The 22671-nt window shown below is 33.7% G+C and overlaps 3 protein-coding genes across 4 annotated transcripts; all 3 read left to right on the top strand.

Moving 5' to 3' along the window:
- The first annotated feature begins 1285 nt into the window (after window positions 1–1285).
- Window positions 1286–4288, top strand: LOC101248362 (thylakoid lumenal 17.9 kDa protein, chloroplastic). Its single transcript, XM_004234259.5, has 4 exons — window positions 1286–1816; window positions 3522–3636; window positions 3736–3805; window positions 3918–4288. Exons 1-4 carry the CDS (start codon window positions 1548–1550, stop codon window positions 4136–4138), a joined length of 675 nt encoding a protein of 224 aa, XP_004234307.2. The 5' UTR covers window positions 1286–1547; the 3' UTR covers window positions 4139–4288.
- A 4466-nt stretch (window positions 4289–8754) lies between these two features.
- Window positions 8755–12965, top strand: LOC101247496 (protein NUCLEAR FUSION DEFECTIVE 4). 2 transcript variants are annotated; one of them, XM_004234256.5, is made up of 3 exons: window positions 8755–9596; window positions 11076–12001; window positions 12094–12965. In XM_004234256.5, exons 1-3 carry the CDS (start codon window positions 9261–9263, stop codon window positions 12590–12592), a joined length of 1761 nt encoding a protein of 586 aa, XP_004234304.2. In that variant the 5' UTR covers window positions 8755–9260; the 3' UTR covers window positions 12593–12965. The 2 variants fall into 2 exon arrangements, with proteins under 2 accessions (XP_004234304.2, XP_010317535.2); XM_010319233.4 differs by lacking the exon at window positions 8755–9596 and adding an exon at window positions 10303–10941.
- Window positions 12966–13419: 454 nt separating this feature from the next.
- On the top strand, window positions 13420–17494 carry LOC101256846 (uncharacterized). Its single transcript, XM_010319232.4, has 2 exons — window positions 13420–13628; window positions 14642–17494. Exon 2 carries the CDS (start codon window positions 14797–14799, stop codon window positions 17212–17214), a length of 2418 nt encoding a protein of 805 aa, XP_010317534.2. The 5' UTR covers window positions 13420–13628; window positions 14642–14796; the 3' UTR covers window positions 17215–17494.
- Window positions 17495–22671: the final 5177 nt, after the last annotated feature.

The raw sequence follows: 22671 nt of genomic DNA on the forward strand, positions 1-22671 counted from the left end.
TTATCTCCCTTAAATTCCTCTCAATCTGTTATATAAAAATTGCACTTTTTTTTTAAATAAAACAAATAATAAGAACATAAATAAGATACATAACAAACTTAAAATTTTGATATTTTTACTAAATATTGAAACTGTTGTTAATAAACCCTCTTAAATGTAAGATATTGACATTTTGAAAAATTAAAAATATATCCCTTCGTCCACTATTGTTTGTTATGATTTCTTTAGAGTTAAGTTATATGAATTTTGACTAAGATTTTGTTTAAAACATTAAATTAATATAATCTAATTTAATTTTTAAAAGGACAATATGACAAATAAAAATAGACGAATGGAGTAATAATTAACATCAACCAGATTATACATGGTACTTATGAAAGAAAATGTTGTAAGAGTCCGGAACCTAAGTAAGCTACAAAAATATAAAAGTAACCAAAATAAGCTACTATTTTGGTATGTAACTAAAATAAGCTTAGTGGAAGAAAAAGTTTCACTTTATCCAATTTTCTATACGTTTTCCGTTAGTGTCATAACGTGTATTTTTAATATAAAACGAAACTTTTTCTTACACTTTACAAAGTGTAATTTTTTCTTCCACTTTGTAAAGTAGAGCTTTTGCTTACACTTTATAAAGTGGAAGAAAATCTTCCACTTTGTAAAAAATTGGAACTTTAAACAGTATTCCTTGTAAAAAAATAATTGAATATTTAGCATTGTGTTTGGGAGGACAATTATAATAAACGGTATTTTCGTCATATATAATTTCACCATCCTAATAAATCGAAACTATAACTTTAGGTGTAGAATTTTTTTTTTTTTTTTGAGATTGAAATGAAGAAAAATAGAAGACTTTTATGTTGTAGGTGCTATCAACTATGTTTCAACGTCCTTATATAGTGATTGAAAGATTTTTCAGAATAAAAAAATAAAATACATAATGTAACTCTTTTTTCTTTTTTATGATATCGCAAAATCATATAATTGTATGACAATATTGAAAAATCTTCTTCAAAACGTGAAAAATATTCCTCTTATAAAGTGGAAGAAAAAGTTTTGTTATACATTAAAATATATGTTATGACACTAACGAAAAACGTTTAGAAAATTAGATAAAGTGAAACTTCTTTTCTACCACTAAGCTTATTTTAGTTACGTACTAAAATAATAACTTATTTGAGTCATTTTTATATTTTTGTGGCTTATTTAGATTTCGAATTCTATATTTCATGCCACAGAGAAGACAAAAAAATTGTTTGTTAGTAAATGGTTTGAAACTGGGGCAACTAACTTAGTTCAATAACCATCAACCTATTCCTTGGACAAAAGGTGAAAGAAGAAAACCATATGAATATGAAGTTGAAGATGATGATCATTTGAATTTTATTAAATTTTTGTAATGGTAATAATTTTCAGAAAATAACATATAGTATTTGAAAACGAAAATATTGGATAATCATCGTGGCGGAGTGTGGACCATAAAATAGAGTCTAATTTACAAAATCACAAGTGGGTGTAGTAATAGCAGCAACTGTACGAGAAAGATAAACATGGCATTGGGAATCAGCGCTACCCTTCTTCCCCAATTTACCGTCAAGCAGCAAAATTCTCCCTGTTATTCAACCCCAAATTTTGCAGCTGAACAACAGCAATGCGTACCATCTATTTGGTCAAAGGTACTTCCACTGGCAGTTGCGGTTTCGCTGGTCGCTCCCCTTTCTTCTTCCGCGATACCTTCTCTCAACTCCAAATCTACTCCGGTTGCACCCATGACCCCGTTCTCCCAATCCAAGAACTTGCCTACTGGACTCGAAAATGGGTAAATTTTTTCCACATTTTTGGTTGGTTATTTTATTACTCTGCTGAAATTGATTCAATGTTGTCCAGGAGTTTGTATAACTCATGCTAATTAAGCTGGAAATCCAATTTGTTGTTTTCATTAATAAAGTGAATCATGATATGCATTGCTTAATGTTTTTCTCATAGCCTAGTTCACAGTATGAGGCTGAATATTGGGTCCAATGTAAAGCAAGCCTTGTGAATGATGTTGGCTCTATATGGGTAGGCGTAAGCCCTGAAACCATAACAAAGACAAGAAAATTACAGGGAGGATGTGTGTGTTCGTGTGGACTCGGTTAGTATACAAGATCATCAACATAGAAATAGGATGCAGCTATTGCACCAGTAAGGGATTTTTTTTAAATGAATGTTGTGTTGATGCCAGAAAGCTTACTCGCAGCTCGACTAATTTCATGTGATACTTGCCACCTCCCACCAACAACAAGTAGCAAGTAACTCTGTCCACCAGACTAGGACAAATGGAAAGAAACCACCTACTGTTTTGCTTGGATTTGAACCTAAGACCTCAGAGTTCTCAACCTACTTCATTGACCTCTAGGCCACACCCTTGGGTGCTATTAAGGGCGCATGAGGTCTTGGAATGTTAGTGTGAAAGTAAACAATCTGAGCATCCAATCCAAAACTTCAATGAAAACATGGAGACCATTATAAACCTTTTTTTGAAAGCCTTGCACAACATTGTGGTACAACTAGTAACTTAACACTCTCTTGCACATATTATTGGGTTCCGATGTTCACCCGTGAAATTTAGTACGAAGTAACATGTGTGAGAATGGGCTTACTAATTCTAATATCATGTATTGTATGATCACAGATCACCTCATCTTTGGGGGTCTAACTTTGGTTGTTCTTTCCTTCGAGCTAAGATAGACCCTAGAAGTTTAAGTCATTTTGATTCAACATGATACAGAGTGTCCTAAGGCCCTGTGTTCAAGTCATACCTCTATCAATTATCTAAACAGTTGAAGCTTCTGAATGAGGTGGTCGTACAGTTCAACATGGTTGCAGAGAAAGACAAAGATCTTACCCTTCCCTTTCGGTGGGCAAGATGAGAAGTGTTGTGTGCAAGCGAATCCAGATTCAAGTCTCCCAGTCGCCCCTAGTCAAAATAATTTTCATGTGCGTGGAGCCTTGGACGTAGAAAAAGAGTTGGCCAGCACATGATGTGCTTGCTACACATCTTAATTCTGTGGCAGAACCACATTTACCAAATTGTATTCCCTTTACCAGAAAAGCTGAATTTCTTTTATGTGTATATATATTAATTGTTGTATCCTCCGGATACAATGGAGCATTTCTATGAATCCCCTGAATGAAATCCTGCTTCCGCTATTGCCTTTAATAAATAAACAAACATAATTGTCTTCTTTCTAATAGTTTAAGTTTTGAACTCATTTTAATTGCTTTAGGTAATTTCTTAGGGACCATTGTGTTAATTTAACTCTACTTTAATAATGCAATGCATTTCTTGTCCTCTTGGTGACATAATTTTACTGGTTAAACTTCCAAAAGCTAAGTATCACTATGTTCTCTTGTTCCTTGCTTGATTTTGTAGTCAACTCTTTGAATGTACAATAGAGGGAACTATTTAAAGCCAGTCTGCTCAAACATTTAACGATTACTTCTGTCGTTTATCTTATGGTTCTTGTCGCTTGCTTTTGCAGAAAAATCAGACCTTGCCCCTCAGTTAATCCAGGGTGTGTATCGACAAATCCCCAATCTTCTTCTTCTGCCTTCCCCTTGATAATTTCTCAAAATTCTTCTGGCAATGCTATCATGGTAAAGAAGATGCGGACTTTCTAGACTTCCAACCGTTGTTTTCATTTTGTTCAGAAACCAAGCAATTGGCTGCTGATAAATTCTTCATATCTGTGGCAGCAATTGCAGGATGCCATTTTGAAGACACAGAAGAATGCAAAGATTCAAGTCGTTGAAGATATCCCTGACGGTAATCTTATGCATCAAATATTGCAATTTACTAAAGATTCATAGATGCCTGAAATACTATACAGTTACAAATGTATCTGCGTAGTGTTTGCTGATGACGGAAATAACTGCAGGAAAATATTTGCAGGCTGAGGTTGACGGAGGATTTGGCAGAGATGTTTTAGAGTTTTTGGTGAAAGGAGATTCAGTTGCCTACAGAGCAATGGCGACAAAAGTGACCTATATATACCCATTTACTACTGCATTTGGAGATTCAAAAGGACAAGAAGAAAGAATGGAAATGATTGCAGAAGAGTTAGGATGGTATGCACCAAGTCTTGACTCAATGGATTAGAACTTTGATGCATATAACTATCTACATGCACCAAATTTTGTATAGCAATTCATGCATGTGGTAAGTTTTTTTTTAAAAAAAAGAATCATCTTTTGAATCTGATCATTGGTAAAAAGTTCATCTGTCTTCTTAATATAATCTGTTTCATTATACTTTGTTACACCAGGAACTAATTCATATAACTTGTTATGGCCACTCTGGGGGCTTTGTAATTGCACACAACTAAATCTCATATAAGAGAAAGATTGATATATATAAGTGGTGATCGTAAAATCTTAACTCACTACAAGCGATTTTTAACTTTAAAGTTAATTCGAGATCAAACCAACCTGGCATCACATAGGTCAATATAGGCTACAAGGACTCGAGTTAATTAATTGCCCGGCTTATAACACATGATTCTGCATCATTGAGACTTAATACAAACAAAAATTGCCCTCATAAAATAAGCAAAGAATACAAATAAATACATTTTTGCCCTCAAAAATAAAGAATAATACAAACAAATATTTTAGTTTCCAGAAAAGGAAAGAACAAATATTAGAAGTTTCCTATACTATAGCTTTCTCAATCGACTCTTACTCAGGACGAAAATATTGAAGTAATTATTGTGTTTTGTGAACATGTGTTTGGTCATGCAATATCATATTAAGATATAGAATCATGAGATAGAATCAGCATTTGGACATGCGATTTCAAGCTGATTTCATTTCATGAGATGAAATTCCTATTCTCCAAAATCATGATATGAATTAATTATATGGAAATTTCATATCATGATTTGAGATTTTTTAACACAAAAATTGACCCACAAGTTTATATTTTGTTAAAACAAACCCACAGACTTTTGAAGCTTGGAAATATAGATTCATAATATTAAAACAAGACACGAACCATTATGATATTGACACACAACTGAAAATTGTCATAACTTGTGCAGCGTTACATAACTATTTGCGAGGAGTGATGAAATATTTATACTCTATGAGCACGAAAATATAGTTGTGGATGACATTGACCAACAAATGCTCAAAGTAACAATGTTGGTTCGTCTTATCGGTCACATGATCGAGTTCAATGTGAGGAGAATGTCAGTATTATGAGGGATGATTATATTTAAGACTAGTTCACTACAATTTATTTTCAATTTTTTTTATTGAATTAAAGTTTGATGAAACAGTTACTTGAGTGGGAAACAAATAGTTTTGTATTGATTTAGAGAAAATGCATAAGTACCCCTAGACTATTCCAGAGACACACCCAAACTTAACCAGAGTTCTATTACCCCTAAACTAATTTAAAATTAAATAAATACACCACAAACGCGGACATGCCATAGAGAGTGTGCACACTCTCTTGAAGGCAAGTGATGAGTGCACAAATCGAACACTTGTCATTTCCTAATTGGTAAATTTATAATTAGTTAGTACACATATATATATATATATATATATATGTATAATAAAACTTATATGTATTTAATTATTTTTGTTTCTTTCTTTGTAAAATATTTATTTTAATTTCTTTTCACTCTAATTTTTTTTTAATTAATTTTTTATCTTTTCACTTTTAATCATTTTTAATAAATTGTGTGTATTTAAAATAATAATATAAAAGTGTCCTTTATTTTTAATGTTTTAATATTGATATATGTTTAAAATTAACTTATTTTAAATACAAGACATTTGAAATCAAATCAAAACGAAAGACAAAGAAAATAAATTCAATAGAAAAATAAAAGAGAAAAGAAATGAAGGTAAGCTACTAATCAAGGTAAAAAAATGTGTATTAAATTAATTTAAATACACGATAAAAAAAATTGAATTACGAAATATTTTAAAACAAATTAAGAAATATTTTTTAAAAAATATTTTTTAATTTAAAATATATATATTACACATATGGCGGACGAATGTGTACAAACACAACCAACTTGGGTGGTTAAAGGTACCACATCGTGCACAAAAATACGAATAAAATGAGTTCAGAGGGGTAATAGAATCTTTATTAAATTTAGGTGTGTCACTGATATTTCAGTTATAGATTAGGAAGGTACTTATGCATTATTCCAATGATTTATTATGCGATTTTATGAAACAAAATTATTTGGTAAGATTGAATAAACAATTGAGACTACTTTAATGATTTTAAAACTTATGAGATTCTTATGTTTATGAAAAAATTATGCAATACAAAATTTACATATCTCATATCCAAATAAAACTTTAATTTCATCTTCTGATTTCAAATCGCATGATCAAACGGAGCCTTAAATGTTGTAAAAGTCGTACTATGTGTCAATAGATAGATTTTTTTAAAAAATCAAGAGCAGCCTCAATATTAACTACATTTTTCCGTTCAATTTTATTTATATTTGATATAAAACAAACAAATATCTTTTGCTTCGACAAAATTAACAAAGAATGATACAAACAAATACTTGCCACCATAAAAGCAAATGACAAATATTAGAAATTTCCTTTATGGCTTTGAAGTGATCCCCACAAATTCACACTTCACATATATATATATATATATATATATATATTTATTTATTTATTTATTTATTTGTTTTTGCCAGTAATTGCTATTTTAGTGAAATGAACTGTCAAATTGTCAGCCAAAAATATTATTTCCTTCGTTTCAATTATTTGATATGAATTTTATATTAAAAAAATTAAGATATTTAGTCTATAATAAATTATTGATATTTATGGGTTATAGATATCTCATTTTAAGATTAACTTGCTACGACACATAAAAACATTTTCTTATTTTTAAATTTGACAAATAAAAAATATTATCTTATAAATTACATATCGCAATTGATCCTTGAGTTAACTAGCATGGTAGCTAGGTAAATACATGTTATTATGGTTAAACTATGGTTAATTACTATTCTAATTAACGTTAATTATATCACTAAAAAAGTCAACAAAAAATTTACAAGCGATTATCAATAATTAAAAAGTAAATGAATAAACAAATTTTTATATACTTTGTTTGTAATATTTTTTTTTTTTATACATATAAAGTGACTTTGACCAATTGGCCTACTTGATTCTTAATAATTCTTAACCAAACATATTCTTGTGGTAGGTGAATTAAATAATCAGATATCCCTGAAACTTGGAGATTAAACTATTATTCTTGTTTTATAGAAATCATGTTATACCATTTAATTATTTAAATATAGCATTATTTTATGTCTCTCCACTTGTCATTATTCTTTTTTTAAATTTTTTATTTCTTCTATTTGTGACATTCTTGCTGAAAAGACAGCTAATATCTGGATTGTCTATATGAAAGAGAAATCTTGACTGATTTTTTAAAAAAAAATTATGCCCTGAAATAAAATATTTTTAGAAGATACGAAAATATCGTTTAATTTTATAATTTTAGATATATTACGTGAAAAATTGAAATTAAAAAAGGCGGAGACACACATCAGTGTGTGTATTATTAAGTTGGAAATTGCGTGTAAGATTTGTATTTGATGAGATATCTGCCCACGGCTTTTACTTATTTGCCATATTTCTAATTTTGATTAAAAATTCTACCCTAATTGTTGATTATCTAATTATTGTTGTTGACTGTTAACTTTTCTAATATTGATAATTTGAATATTCTATTATAAAGATCGATTTAATTAAAATTCGATCATGTGATTCTAAAGAAAAAGATAAAAAAAAAAATCGTGATGTAATTAACGAGATATTTCCATAATTGAGTATTGAATTCGATTTTGAAAAAATAACTTTTCTAATAATATGTTTTTTTTTTTAAGCTACGCGACGTAAATCTTGAGCCTATTCTATATTAAGTATCACATGTTTAGATTTAAAAAGAAAAGCAAAGCCTTTTATTTTCTTCTTCGAATATATTAAGAAAAAAAAATATTGTCTAAAAGCAATTTGATATTAACTTAACAAAATGGAGAAATTAAAATTAGAAAAAGAAGCTTAATGCAAATAATGTTGAGTAATGATTAACATATACTTATTCTCAAATTTAATTAAACCTAACTTGGAATATGCATACAATTTTCAATCACTATCAATTTCATTTGCTACAATAATTTTTTCATTTTTGTCTTCACTTGCTAAATAATATATTGGATATAAAATATCATTTCCAATCATAGAGGATAAGAACAGATACATATTAATCAAAATTAGATGATATTGTTTAGATATTTTATGTTTTGTTTGAAAAAAATCGTTCATGTCTTTTGGGGCTTTTAAAAAAAAAATTATTTATAGAAAATTTATATTATCAATTTTTACCTTAAACAAAAATTTAATTATGAAAAATGAAAACACAAAGACAGTGTTTTAAGTATTAGAGAAAGAAAATTAGTCAATTAAAATATACAAAGTGGTGGAAGAATTAATGCTCTTATTTTTAGCGATATAAATGGAAAATTATGAAATGACTACACTTTTATATAGAAAAGTTTTAGGGAAAAAAAAACACATAATGATATATGTTTTAAGCTAAATTGGCTTAATCTATTCTTAAGTATGGTGATATTATTGTTCCTAAATAAGTGTATACATTTTTTTCTTCTTCAAAATATCTTTTATATAATGAGTATTCAATAATCCTAGATTAACACACATGAATAGTTATATCAATTATTGAACTAATAATATATTAACATGCTCTAAGATTATCCACGTTAATTAAAAATATCTAGTATGTGTAAATAATTATTTTTCTATTTATCACATGAATTTTACTTTTACATATAATTAATTTTATAATATTTTTATTCATTTCAATCTAATTTGATTTAACACAAAGCTATAGAAAATAAACAAATTTAAATTTTGAGATTTTTAATAATAAATATACGAAAGTATATATCATTATCTTATAATTTTAAATATATTGAGAATTTTAAATTAATAATTTTTTATTTTAAGTATAAAAAAGTATTATTCGAAAAGTATGCCGAACAAATTGAAATTAGAAATAGTATAATATTGTACTAGTATGTCGTTAAATCCTTGAATTTAGCTACTAGTAGATCAATCAAACTCTTAGCTCTTACTCCAGGTATTACTCTACCATTTTTTCATGCATAAACAAGAATCAAAATCGAGAATTGGGAGGTAAAATGGTGCAATTTTCAGAGAAATTCAGGGGACTTGTGAACGATCGATGGCTAGTTTTTGTAGCTTCGATGTGGGTTCAGTCTTGTTCTGGAATTGGGTATTTGTTTGGAAGCATATCTCCAGTGATCAAGAGTGGTATGGGTTATAACCAGAGGCAAATTGCCTTATTGGGTGTAGCTAAGGATTTGGGTGATGCCATTGGGTTCCTAGCTGGTATCTTGTGTGAAGTTTTGCCTATTTGGGCTGTTCTGTTTATTGGGGTTGTTCAGAATTTTGTTGGGTATGGTGTTGTTTGGTTGATTGTTGCTCACAAATTGCCTGCTTTGCCTCTTTGGGTGGTCAGTTCACTTTTCTTTGATTACTTATCTGTTTTCAGCTTTATAGAGTTTTGCAGTCTGGAATTTTACATTTTGTATGCTTTGATTTGAAATTTGAGCTCTTACATTTCTTAGTAGACAGAGTAATTAACAGTGGCGAAGCTAGAAATTTCATCAACGGTGTTCGAGATTTATTATGTATGAATCAAAAATAATTTTTGAGTGGTATAATTTTCTCCGTGTGGAGTTGAGATAATTGACATCATTACTTGCCTCCAAAAAATGGATATTATGTATTCTTGATTCTTTGGGTTGTTGGAAATTACATGAAGGGTTTCATGTTCATTCTTTGGGTTGAGGGAAATTGCAATTTCATGTACGCTGAATTGCTAATTAAAGTTTTACCTAAAAATGGAACAAGCCTGAAGAGTAGAAAAAATAATCATGGCAATTTTTAAGGTTTGTCCACTAGCAATATCTATACGGACATTCGGGAGGATATCCAAACTTCTGGATTTTGTATTATTGGACATTCAGAAGATGCATGATATTTTGTATTATTGGATGTCAAACTTCTGGATTCTGACTTGTAGTTCTCGTTGATAACTTCAAAATGAGTAGAATATCATTATACATGTTGATCAAGTTCTGATTATGAATCTCAAAGTCAAGTTCCTATGGTAATCGTTTCTGTCACTTCCTGATCTCCCCTCCTTTCCCCTCGTAGAAAATGGTAATCAAAAAACAAAGAAGGAATCTAGATACCTTTCTCTTCTTAAAGTCCTTTCGGATGGATTCGACATGATAGTTTCTTTTGAGAGCTTTAATATCACGGCTGAACAAGAAGGAGCTAAGCTGAGAAAGTTACTGCTGGATTTGGTTATTTTTATTCTAAGTGATCATGCATCTGCTTTCCTGGTGCTTTTACTGTCTTACCCAGGATATATCATTTGATAACATGCCAAATGCGGTTGAACTTGTTGAAATTTATGGCTTCTTAAAAAGTAATTTCTCTTTTGTTTTGATGGCGGGATTCCGTTCCTTCTCCCCTTCTACAAATATAATTATGAGTGAAGCCTATATTGGCTTTGAGTTTCTCTTTTTGTAGCTTTTGGGTTTGATAATAGAACTTCCGGTAGTGATTTTCTTTTGTCTGTGAGATATGGCCATGAAATATTGACACAACTACTTGTTCAGTGTCTTGAGATGTTCAATTCAGATTAGATATTACTGTCCAACCAACCACTTAACTTTTCAATTGTTCAATTTGTTAGCTAAGAAATGCTTAAAAGTGATTTCTTACATGAAACCAATCAAAACATGTTCAATGTACTTGATAAGAAAACATGCTCAATGTCTACAAAAGGTTGGGTTCCCTTTGATCCTGGATGTATTGCCACAATTCTGCAGTTTCCTCCCCCCTCTCTCTTTGTTTTTTAATAATGCAACAGTTCACTCTTTTGTAATATTTTATTAATTGAGGATCTTCTGTTTTTGCAGCTTTGCGTTTTAATATTTATTGGGACTAATGGTGAGACATACTTCAATACAGGAGCCTTAGTTTCCTGTGTACAGAATTTTCCTAAAAGCCGTGGTCCAATAGTGGGGATACTTAAAGGATTTGCTGGGCTAAGTGGTGCAATTTTGACACAAGTTTATGCTATGTTCAACTTTCCTGATCAAGCATCCCTTGTTTTCATGGTTGCTGTTGGGCCATCAATTGTAATTACCGCTGTGATGTTCTTGGTTAGACCTGTAGGTGGTCACAAACAAGTTAGACCTTCAGATCATTCGAGCTTCCTATTTATCTACAGCATTTGCGTTATCCTGGCAGCTTATCTGTTGGCAGTTTTGCTTCTTCAGGATTTAAGCAGTCTAAATGAGAATGTGGTAATCTTTTTGACAATTATCTTACTTATTTTAATAGTGCTTCCGATTATTATTCCTCTTTTTTTGGTTTTCTTCTCTGAACCAAGGCCGGTTTTGGAGGAGAGCCTTCTTCCTGAGCCAGAGAAACAAGGATCCTCTAGAATGGGGAGTTTCGTTCTCAGCCTCAGTGAGGTAGAAGATGAGAGGTCTTCTGAGGAAGACACACTCCCACCATCAGAAAGACAAAAGAGAATTGCACACTTGCAAGCTAAACTATACCAAGCAGCAGCAGAAGGAGCAGTTAGAGTCAAGCGGAGAAAAGGTCCACGCAGAGGAGAGAATTTCACTTTACTTCAGGCTCTAGTAAAGGCAGACTTTTGGCTTATTTTTCTCTCCCTAGTTCTAGCATCTGGTTCTGGTTTGACAGTGATTGATAATCTGGGTCAGATATCTCAGTCGTTAGGTTATTCTAACACCCACATATTTGTTTCAATGATAAGCATTTGGAACTTTCTTGGTCGTGTTGCTGGTGGATACTTCTCTGAGAATATAGTAAAGTATGTTTTCCAAGTTCCTAATTACCAATACAGTTTCTTCCTTATGGAAGCATTTTTTTCTGATGTTGTAACTTGTTTATAATGATTATCAGATACTATGCATACCCAAGACCTGTGGCAATGGCTGCAGTTCAAGTTGTTATGGCATTTGCTCTTTTCTTCTATGCTATGGGGTGGCCTGGTTCAATATATGTGGTTTCTGTGTTGATAGGACTCGGCTATGGAGCACACTGGGCTATTGTACCAGCTGCAGTCTCAGAACTTTTTGGATTGAAAAGCTTTGGTGCATTGTATAACTTCCTTACATTGGCTAGTCCAGCTGGTTCGCTGATATTTTCTGGTGTTATTGCTAGTGGTATATATGACTATCAGGCAAAGCAGCAACATGAACATCGGATTCAAGGTTCCGTACTGGGTCCAGGAGTGCCTCTTCTGAAGGATGACTTTCTTACTTGTTATGGTTCCATATGCTATTCACTCACAATGGGCATCATGTCAGGACTCTGCATCATTGCATTTATCTTGAGTATGATTGTTGTGCATCGAACGAAGAGGGTTTATGCACAGCTCTATGGCAAGCCTCTAGCTTGAAGGATATTCAACTTAAGACACTCTGCAGTTTATATCAATCAAATGTATCCTCATTCCTTGGCAGATTACTCAAGCGATTTTGAGGAAAGAGAAGGCATCACAGATTTAATCTGCGCGTACGCCCCCGGAAACTTAAGCCTTTGTCATGTCTCTTTGTTTATAAACTATTTTAGAGTGTTCTTGACAAACACAACTTTTAGATTCCCAGTGAACCATATTATTCCGTCATGTAATCCAGTCTATGAAGCAAGTGTTTTTGTTTTTGTTTTGCTGGAGATAACAGTCATTTGTAATTCTTGATCATATGTTAAGATCACTATTTGCGGTACAATGTTAAAATTTTGAAGAAATGGAGAATGTGTTTGTTCTTTCATCTTCCTTACACTTGTCTGCTTCTGTCATACGGGCATGTACACAGTTCTTCTTTGATATTCTAATCAAACGGGACGTGTAAAAAGATAGTAGCTTTAAAATTCATCAGTGTAGAAAGTTATGCAAAAGACAAATGTTAGTCGGTTTGTAGATCACGCAAACTCAAAAGTATAACATAGTGACAAGAATCTTGTAACTGAAAGTTTTGAGTATTTTTTTGAACATAATGCGTGAAAAAAGTGAATGCAAAACAAAACACGTTCCATCAATATTAATTTAAAAACAAATAGAACACCCCTTGACGAAAAATTACAATCAAAATACTTTTTCGTAAATAGTTTAACCATGGTTAAAAACTAACCATGGTGAGAGGTTTAAACCAACCCCCCTCCCCCCAACTACAAACAAAATACAAATAAATAGAGCATGCCAATAGCCAAACCTGAAAAATGTACTATACTTAAATTCAGGAAAAACAAAACCTTTTTTCTTTCTCTTCTCTTTGCCGAAGAAATGGTTTTCTACTTTACCAGCCAACAAATTTCTCTAGGGTTTTCGAAATTCTGAATTGATCATCACTCTCTCTAGCTTCAAACGGTAGAAAGATTGTTTTTTTTTGACAACGATTCACTCTATTTGGTTCAACATTGCTTCGTTTTTGTAGGTATACTTCATTTAATAAAATGCTTCGTTGTTTTTATGCATGGTTGCATTCAGATTGTTGCAACTGATTTCTGCATATCCGTTTATGAGGAAGATGATTTCTGCATCAATTTATGTGTACTTACGTGTTGTATACATGTATCTCTGTCTGTGTGTGTTTTTGTCTGCATTTTTAGATAAAGCCCTTGTTTTTTTTGTTTTTTTCTTAAGCGGTGGTGAGTGTAGATGACTTTGGAATATGAGGGGTTTAGTTATCTTGCTGATTTAATGTTGATTGAAGGCTTTGAAATTTTTATATGGATTCCTCTAATTAATAAGTAGATTCTTGAAGTGTATCTGAGTTGAGTACTTTTGGTTTTTGAAGCTTTGATAGTGGGATTCTTTCTAGATTCTGTGGTGAATGATTTTACAAAGAAGGGAAAAAAATGCTATTTTTGAAGTGTATGATCTGAAATTCTGTAACGTCTGTATAAGGAAGTAGAATTTCAGAATCATAAAAGGAAGCTTGTGTTTTTTGTCTGAATAGAATGGATCACATGAGAAATCTGAATACATGAACTTTATTAGTACATACGGTGATTCGACGGTGGAATGAGCATTAAGAGATGTAATTTGTGGTTTCATAACCAATTCAGTTACTATTTATGTGCTTAGAGAAACTTGAATGATATTCAGAATTGCTTTTCACGCCATTGTAAATAAGGTTCAAAAGGTCGGTAAGCAGCTTATTAGTTTCCCATTATTGTTTGACCAGTTTCCTTTAGATTTCGGCACATGATGCATGGGTTCTTGTTTGTACTTTTCTGGTGTTTATGGAAATCGTACAGTGCATTAATTCATGATATCCATGAAAAATGTAATCAAACCTATAGTTTCACATTCGATCTGGTTGCTTTTCGTTTTTTAAGTCGTCGTTACTTTGTAGTACTTGTACCCTTTTTTCTTTTATGGAATATTTTTGGCTCTCAAGTTTGCAGTTTCTGTGACTTGCATTTTGTAATGATTGTATTATAGGGTTTGAAGAGTCAAAGACAATTCTTCTCCAGAGTATTTGTGTGAAATAAACTTCACACAATAACCAGGGTCTCGAGTGTTGCTCCATTTTTGCTGCTTGAATCTGAGGGAGACAATACCATTTGCTCTTTGTGGTCTGCCAAAGTTGTCGGCAAATGGAATGTAACAAAGATGAAGCTATCCGGGCCAAAGAAATTGCTGAGCAGAAATTAACCATGAAGGACATAACCGGAGCTCAAAAGTTTGCTTTGAAGGCTCAAAATCTGTTTCCAGGCCTTGATGGTCTTTCTCAGTTCCTGGAAGTGGTCAATGTGTATGTTGCTCATGAGAAGAAGACTGATGGTGAAGTGGATTTTTACAGCGTCCTTTCTGTAGAGCCCTCAGCTGAAGAAGAAACTATAAGGAAACACTACAGAAGGCTTGCTCTAGCTCTTCACCCTGATAAAAATCATTCTGTTGGGGCAGATGGGGCGTTTAAGATTATATCTGAAGCATGGAACATCTTGTCTGATAAAAGCAAAAGAATGATCTATGACAGTAAGCGTGCTTTGAGGAATGCATCCATGCAAGCCAACCAGCACGGATTTTCTAATTTCTCCATGAGCCCAGCAAGTGCAAGAAAGTCAACAAATGCTAATTTCCAGCCCGTTCCGGTGGCTCCTCAGTCATCAAAAGTTGAGGCATTCTGGACATTATGCAATCTATGCCAGATACGGTATGAATATTTAAAGATTCACCGAAACAAAATTATTATGTGCCCCAAATGTCACCAGCCTTTTCATGCAAGGGAGGTAGGTGCTCCTGTGAAAGATCAAGGTTCAACTTTCCGATGGCCTTCCCGCCAGCAGCAGCAGGGTACAAAATCTGCTGCTAATGAATCTTCTGCTTCAGGTGTCTCTACAGCATCAAATTCAGAACAAACTGGATATTCTGGCTTTGGCTCAACAGTTGGAGAAAAAACTCAGCAGGATCGAATTTTTAAGAAGAGAGATGCAAATGGTGCGCAGGCCGCTACAGCTAAGCAAGCTGCACACCCTGGCCAGTCAGCTGGTGGAATCTCGAAGAGAACTCATGCAGAAGCAGCTTCAAGTGCAGCGAACCCAGCTTTTCGGAAGAAAAGCAATCCATTCTTGAAAACTGATGCAGGTTTTGTTCCTGATTCAGTTTACTCTAGTTCAAAAGCTGACAGGCTAATAAAAAAGAGACGCACAGCTGAGTTGAAGTCTAAATTTCAAGGTGCGGGAACCATAAATGATATGGCTGCAAAAGGTGGATCTAGCCAAGGAAACATACATGGAAATGAGAATGGTGTTTTGAGAGCTGAGAGGGTTGCTGCTGTGGGAAGTAACAAACCTAGGAGTTCAGCGGAGTTATCCAATATCGAAATTCGCAATATGCTGATGAAAAAGGCAAGGATGGAGATCAAGAAGAAGCTAAAAGAATGGAGCACAACTGGTGCTTCTCGAACATCATCTAAGAAGGAAAAAGAAGTAGAAATGAAGAAGCAAATTATCAAAAATGATCTGAGAAGGAATAAGAATAAAGCTGCTCATGATGCTGTGGTGGATTCCCAAATATTACGCAAGAAGGAAAATTTGCCTGTCTTTAGTGCTCCTACTGACTTAGAATCAGAAGCTAAGTCAATGACTGTTCCGGATCCGGACTTCCATGATTTTGACAAGGATAGAACGGAACAATCTTTTCATGATAAACAAGTATGGGCTGCTTATGATAATGATGATGGCATGACACGTTATTATGCTTTGATTCACAAAGTGATATCTAGAAAGCCATTTGAAGTGCAATTGAGCTGGCTGAACTCCAGAAACACCTCTGAATTTGGCCCAATGAATTGGATTGGTTCAGGATTCCTCAAGACCTGTGGAAATTTCAGGATAGGCAGGCATGAAGTCAATAAGACGCTCAATTCTTTCTCCCACAAGGTCAAGTGGGCGAAAGGGGTGGGAGGTGTCATTCAAATTTTCCCCCTAAAGGGGGATGTTTGGGCGCTGTACAGGTATTGGTCTCCTCACTGGAATGAGCTTACTCCTGATGATATGATACACTATTATGATATGGTGGAAGTGCTTGGCGACTACACTGAGAAGGAAGGTGTTACAGTTGCTCCATTAGTCAAAGTAGCTGGCTTTACGTCAGTATTCCGTCAACGTTTGGACCCTAAATATCTTCTCCGTGTTCCAAGGGAAGAGATGTTTCGCTTCTCTCATCAGGTCCCTTCATATTTGCTCACAGACCAAGAAGCTCCAAATGCTCCCACTGGTTGCTGGGAGTTGGATCCTGCGGCCCTGCCCTTAGAATTTCTTAGAGTCATGACAGACACTGAAATAGAGGCTCGTGGAAAAGTTGCAGATACTTCAAAGTTGGAAAGGACATGTGGTGAAAGCAAAGAGAAGGAGAAGTCCTATGTGGTTGGTGACAACAGTGTGACAAAGGGCGAAGAGACTCCCAGAGATTCCATGAGTGTTGTCAAACAACCCATGGTGACATATTCAAGAAAGAAGAAGGAGAAAGCAGAAGCAAGTACCATTGAAACCAAGAGAGAGAAAAGCTAGGTTGCTGCTAAAGCTTTCTAGCCAATGATCAAGTAATTTTGGTGCTTTCTGTAGTTTAAGCTCGAACCTCCTTGTTTGATTGCTAATGATAGGGTAGTATAGATAAAGAAGACAATCCAGCACCCAAGTGAACATTTGGCCTTGATTTTTGTGCTTCTATAGGTTTACCAGATCAAGAAAGAGCTATACTGTAAAAAACCTTAATCATACTGTATATTTCAAGTTCTTTTCTTAAGTAACTTCTGGATTATAAATTTTCTTAACCATCTTATGTTCATAATTGCTTTTCTTTTCCTGTTTCTTTTTAGTGTATTTGATTGGGCTATGGGTGCTGTTCTCGTGAAGGTGCACTACAGGGATCTCAAACCACTTTCAACATAGAGTGTTAATCATTTCTCCGTTTTTGCCATAGTCCGAATGATTTTTCTTTTGTCTTTCTTCCTATTTTATAACTTCAGCTTCTTAGCTTTTCTTATTTCTGGTTCTTATATTGCTACATGTGCATAGAGCTAGCCCATAAACCAACCACTTTTGCATGCAGACTCATTATATCCACATATCGTTACTTGAATATTGAAGTGTGATTCCTGTAAGTCTATAAGTTGTGTAATTCAGTAGTTCTTGTTACTTGCTTATCGTCTATGAATTTGAAGTGCGATATTGGTAGAAATAGAGCCCACTGGCCATTTTTTTTTTTTTTTTTTTTTAAAATGGTCATTTTCTACTCCTGAAGTTTGATGTGTGAATTTATCATGGGCTTAGGAAGAAATGACTTCCAAAGTGGGATCACTGCATACTGTGGAAGAAAATCCTGCTATAAAAAGATTTGAATATTTAATTCCTTTCTTGAAAGACTTGAATATTAAATAAAAGGGTCATTGCAACTCCATTGATTGAAGTAATAATTTGGGAGTTATTCTCCATCAACTTGCTTCTTTAGTTGACCCAATTATTCTCCTTTCATATACCCTGAACCATGCAGTACATATAACACAAATATTGTGTTAAAAGCAGTTATTGAATCATTTAATTCAAAAAGAATTCCAAAATATTGTTCATGAGCGAGTATGTATTAATGTATATAAACATATGGAGTAATTCATAGGATTCATCTACTTGATGTTGACGGATACACAAGGGCAGGCATATAGGCAGAGTATATAGAAAAGAACATGATGAAACACATATTGAAGGTTTTTGATAAACTTTTATCATTTTCTCGTAATCAGCTTATAAAAGTTTTGTTATCCCTGCTTTATTTTTTGGGTGTAACAATAGATTATATGGTCCTAAGGTTTTTTCTTTTTCTTTTTAGAAGTTGAGACTTTGAACATTCTATTTGGGTCTTCAGTGTAACAAGCTTGCAAAATTCAAAGAAAAAAAAAATCTAAAGTCTTGAAGAGGACCCCCTCGCATTTCATTGTAAACTGAAAAACATATAAGATGGAAAGAGAGATGAAGAGAAAAGAGAGGGGTCCAAGAAAAAGCTCATAAATATGAAGTTTGAAGATGCAAAAGGGCTTCATGTGGTCATTGTATCTTATATATGTAATAACTGTAAGAATCCACATGATACATGAACAATGTTAAAGAATATCGATCATAGTTGATTAAATTGTAGTCTGACTCATTTGAGCATATTATTTTTATAAAATTTCAATTGCTTTTCTGTACTAATCAGTGGATCCGTCTGGATTGGGAGATTCAATGATGCCCTCCAGGTTCTAAGAATGTATTTTTCTTGTTTTGGCACAGCTTGATCATGTCTATGATTTCTATTTCAAGTAATTTCCGTAGGTGATGATTCGGACCTGTTGCCTATTTTCAATTCATCCAGTATCTTGTTGTAATTTGCAATGGTGAACTCTCAGCAAGTTTCTATTGAAGCCGTCAAATGATTGAGTTGGACCGGATTTTTTTTTGTTCTAGCCCTGAATTTTCTATACTAGGTACGGTTCGAGTTGTTATGGCATTGCAGCCTGGCAGGTACCATCTTGGAATTAGATGGGTGGGTAAATTAAGTATTATTTTTATGTTTGATGAAGTACACCAAATTTGTTTTCTTTTGTGTAGATGATGAAGCAAAGCAAGCCTGCTTTCTCTTGTGCAGATTTTTCTTTGCTTTTATTTGCAAGTTCTCCTGTTAGATTGCATACCCTCTACATGTTGAAGCTTTACCCAGACTTCTTCATATGAAGTTTCTCGATTGGCCACCCTTAATTCTTGTGTTAATAGTGCAGTCTGTTTGTCATCGGATTCCAGAAACTCTTTGATTTCCAACTAGCGCATTTATCGTTCTGGAATCCGTAGTCTCAATAGTGTTGAATTTTGCTGCCTGGATGAACATGATAATAATTCCTACTTTGTTTTTTTCTTTTGTTAATCAAGGATTGGTTTTCTTAACATAATGGAATAGGCAGTGCTCATTGTGGTAATACAATTATATACAGAATTTTGTCTCCAGTTTCAAGACTATCATTATCGTTCTTTCAAGGTCATTCTGGTGCTCCTTCCATGCAGATTGTCAGCTTCTAGAATAAGGTGATTGGCTCTTTATCTTATTCTTCACGTTGGTTCGTTTCATATGGGGAGATGAGGTCCTCCGAACTTTGCACTCATTACTGACCCTATCTTTCTGTGCTTGCAGTCGCAGGGACTTATATTTTTTTTTGGCCTCCCCAAAGTATGAACTGCAGTTTTTGTTTGTCAAGATGCTTATGTTCTTTGATCCCAGGCACGAAGTTGTCAGGGACTGCGGGGGATTGCTACTGTCTAAGCTGCTTTTATCCGTGAAGTTGTGGTACTGCTACTTTTGCCTGCATTCCTTTGTCTATCACTTTTAGATTGTTTTAAGTAATGATTTGGAGTAGAACACATGGAAAGTTGATTGATATTATTGGATGTGGATATGCACCTGTAATTACAAGTTCTCAGAAAAGTTACACTTGCTGATTTTTAAAAAGGAACAATTTAGAAGTCTTATCTGTTGGTCTGATAATTTTGGAAGTCTGGTCTGTCGTCTGACTTAGGGATGCCAATTTGAAGATGGTAATAGGGAGTTCTTGCAGGGACAATTCCTGTTGTCTTTCACTGCCCCTGGTAGAGGTTCGGAGCTTAACATTTTTGTTTTCCTTTGGTGTCTAGTTTGTTATGTCTTCCTTCTTGGGAGTTGTGATGTGATTTTTCCTCTACATTGTGGGATATAGGTTATCCATTTGCAAATGGATAAATTGATTTAGTGGAATCGTTTGGGTACTCAAGCATGTGTTCAGGTGTTGAAAAGTTAGTCGTGTGATTATTTCTGTTCTGCTTGATAATTAAAGATGTGATTGGTGAAACCCTGAAGTATGGATTTTTGCACTGCTTGATCGCATTTGGAGTTCTTTTTGGGGTCAGTCATGGAGGAGATTTCTGATTATTTCTGTTCTGATTGACAGTGATAGATATGATTGGTGAAGATATGAAATTTGGCATGGTTTGATCGCATTTGAGTTTCTTTTTGGGGTCCGTCAGGTACATTAAGTTCATAGGTTTGTATATGCTGCTTCATCTTTTTTTTTTTTGTGTGTGAAAGTAATCTATCAATGTTTCTATTGATTTTACTATTGCTCTCTCTTATGTTGGGTTCCTTCCCAGGTGTGGTCGGAGTTGTTATGGATACGGATGCATGGGTGGGCATCTCGGATTTCGAATGCAGTTCCATGTGGTCTGAGTTGCTCATGAAACCCTAGTGAGTCCATAGGTTCAATATTTATTGGAGCTTCTCCGAGACTGATGGCATTTGAAGTCACCCCGATTGGATACTAAAAAGTTTCTTCTTTGAATTGCAGTGCTGCTTTTACTTTCCTCCAGAATTTCTTCAAATTCATATGAGCTTTTATCGATCATGACTCTGTAGTTGTTGAAGTCAGATGCAATAATGCTGTAGCTATATTTAGTCTTTCTGTTGTTTATCATGGCTTAATTTTTGATGAATAAAGTGCACGTGGGTCTTATGAATTTAGTTACTGCAGTTTGTTTTGGTTTTACTACAAAATCAGGTGATTCTCTCTCTGGTCTCTTTATGTAATTATTTCCTAAATGGCATAATAAGGAGCTCTGGGAATCTCAGACTAGTAACTTCGCTTCCACTATGGTGAGATCTTGTCAGCGTCTAGGAAAGGCGGTTTCTCTCTTTAGTCTCTTTACGTTTGATGATTTTCTGGTTGATTAGGTTGTGCGAACTTCAGTATCTATAACTGGACCAAGTCTGTAGTTCACTGTTTCTTTCTACTTCTGGGATTGCCCTGTCATGTTTTTTGCTCGTCTTACAAGTTATGGTTTACCCATTTTGCATTCTTTTCAATCAGCTGGTCCAGCTTGCCCTTTTGGAAAGGGAGATTCATGCATGAATCAGGTTTCGGGAGTTCCAAGTGTTCGCTCTGGTGTGAAGGTTCAATCATGTGATTATCTTCTTCATGATTACGTAACAATTTGATCTCGTGTGGGATCCCTAGTTCAATCATGGATGTGTTTCTGACTTCGACCTCTTTCAGTACTTTAACTTATATGATCTCGTAATTTCGGTTTGAGATTGTGACGTCACATATTTGGCTGTGGGACAAGAATTGGATCATTGTTTATTTACACTTGGTGATCATCGAATTAACGAGTCTGAGAAGCTTACCTTGTGTTCTTTTCAGGTTATATTACAGCTTTTTAACCCGATGCTGGAAACAGAAACAGCATCAAACGAAAGTTGATCGACTCTCCATACAGTAAAAACACTTCATTTGGATATTTGAGTGAGAAGAAATGGTGCTTTTGAGTTTTGAGTAAAAGCACTTCCCTTAGTACAAGAATAACATCCAAATACTTTGTGTTTCATATATTTTTCAAGAATCGCTCAAGAACACTGAAGAGGAAGAATTTCTAGTGTTCCTTCAAAAGGTAATTTCTAGCCTTTTCCTTTTAACTATGATGAACATATGTGTATTATGAAGGTATTTTAGAAATTGAAAATATTAGCATTTGGGAAAGAAGATAATGAATAGTAAATTAGAGCTAGGAATGAGTTCAGTAATTATTTTAATGACCTCGAGAGCTCGAGAATACTATTTATTGAATTACTAAACTCAGTTTATGAAAGGAATGAGAATTTGGATCTAATGGACTTGAGCTCACATTTAATTTGAGTGTGTTTAGGAAAGCTAAGAGAGGTAATGTTGGTTTGGATTCATTGGAACGAAAAACCTCATAAATAGTATTTTCAATTTGTTATTCAGAAAACAGAAAAGGAAACATTTGTTTCTGCACCTTCACCAAAAAAAAAAACAAGAATCTATATATATTTAGTTGGGTTCTTTTAGTATGAAAGTCAAAGTTAACTAAATCTAAAAAATAGAGATTGTAGATATTATTTAGAAGTCACGTATGAATTTCTATCTATTCAAGGACGTATAATTATAGTCTGAAATT

This window comes from Solanum lycopersicum, chromosome 3, assembly GCF_036512215.1.
Source record: "Solanum lycopersicum chromosome 3, SLM_r2.1".
Taxonomy (NCBI): Eukaryota; Viridiplantae; Streptophyta; class Magnoliopsida; order Solanales; family Solanaceae; genus Solanum; species Solanum lycopersicum.

Coding starts and splice junctions, on each gene's coding strand:
- LOC101248362 (XM_004234259.5), top strand. CDS start 1,548: ATGGCATTGGGAATCAGCGCTACCCTTCTTCCCCAATTTACCGTCAAG. Junction 3,637..3,735: donor CTTCTGGCAATGCTATCATG/GTAAAGAAGATG, acceptor TATCTGTGGCAG/CAATTGCAGGATGCCATTTT. Junction 3,806..3,917: donor CGTTGAAGATATCCCTGACG/GTAATCTTATGC, acceptor AAATAACTGCAG/GAAAATATTTGCAGGCTGAG.
- LOC101247496 (XM_004234256.5), top strand. CDS start 9,261: ATGGTGCAATTTTCAGAGAAATTCAGGGGACTTGTGAACGATCGATGG. Junction 9,597..11,075: donor CTGCTTTGCCTCTTTGGGTG/GTCAGTTCACTT, acceptor CTGTTTTTGCAG/CTTTGCGTTTTAATATTTAT. Junction 12,002..12,093: donor TTCTCTGAGAATATAGTAAA/GTATGTTTTCCA, acceptor AATGATTATCAG/ATACTATGCATACCCAAGAC.
- LOC101256846 (XM_010319232.4), top strand. CDS start 14,797: ATGGAATGTAACAAAGATGAAGCTATCCGGGCCAAAGAAATTGCTGAG.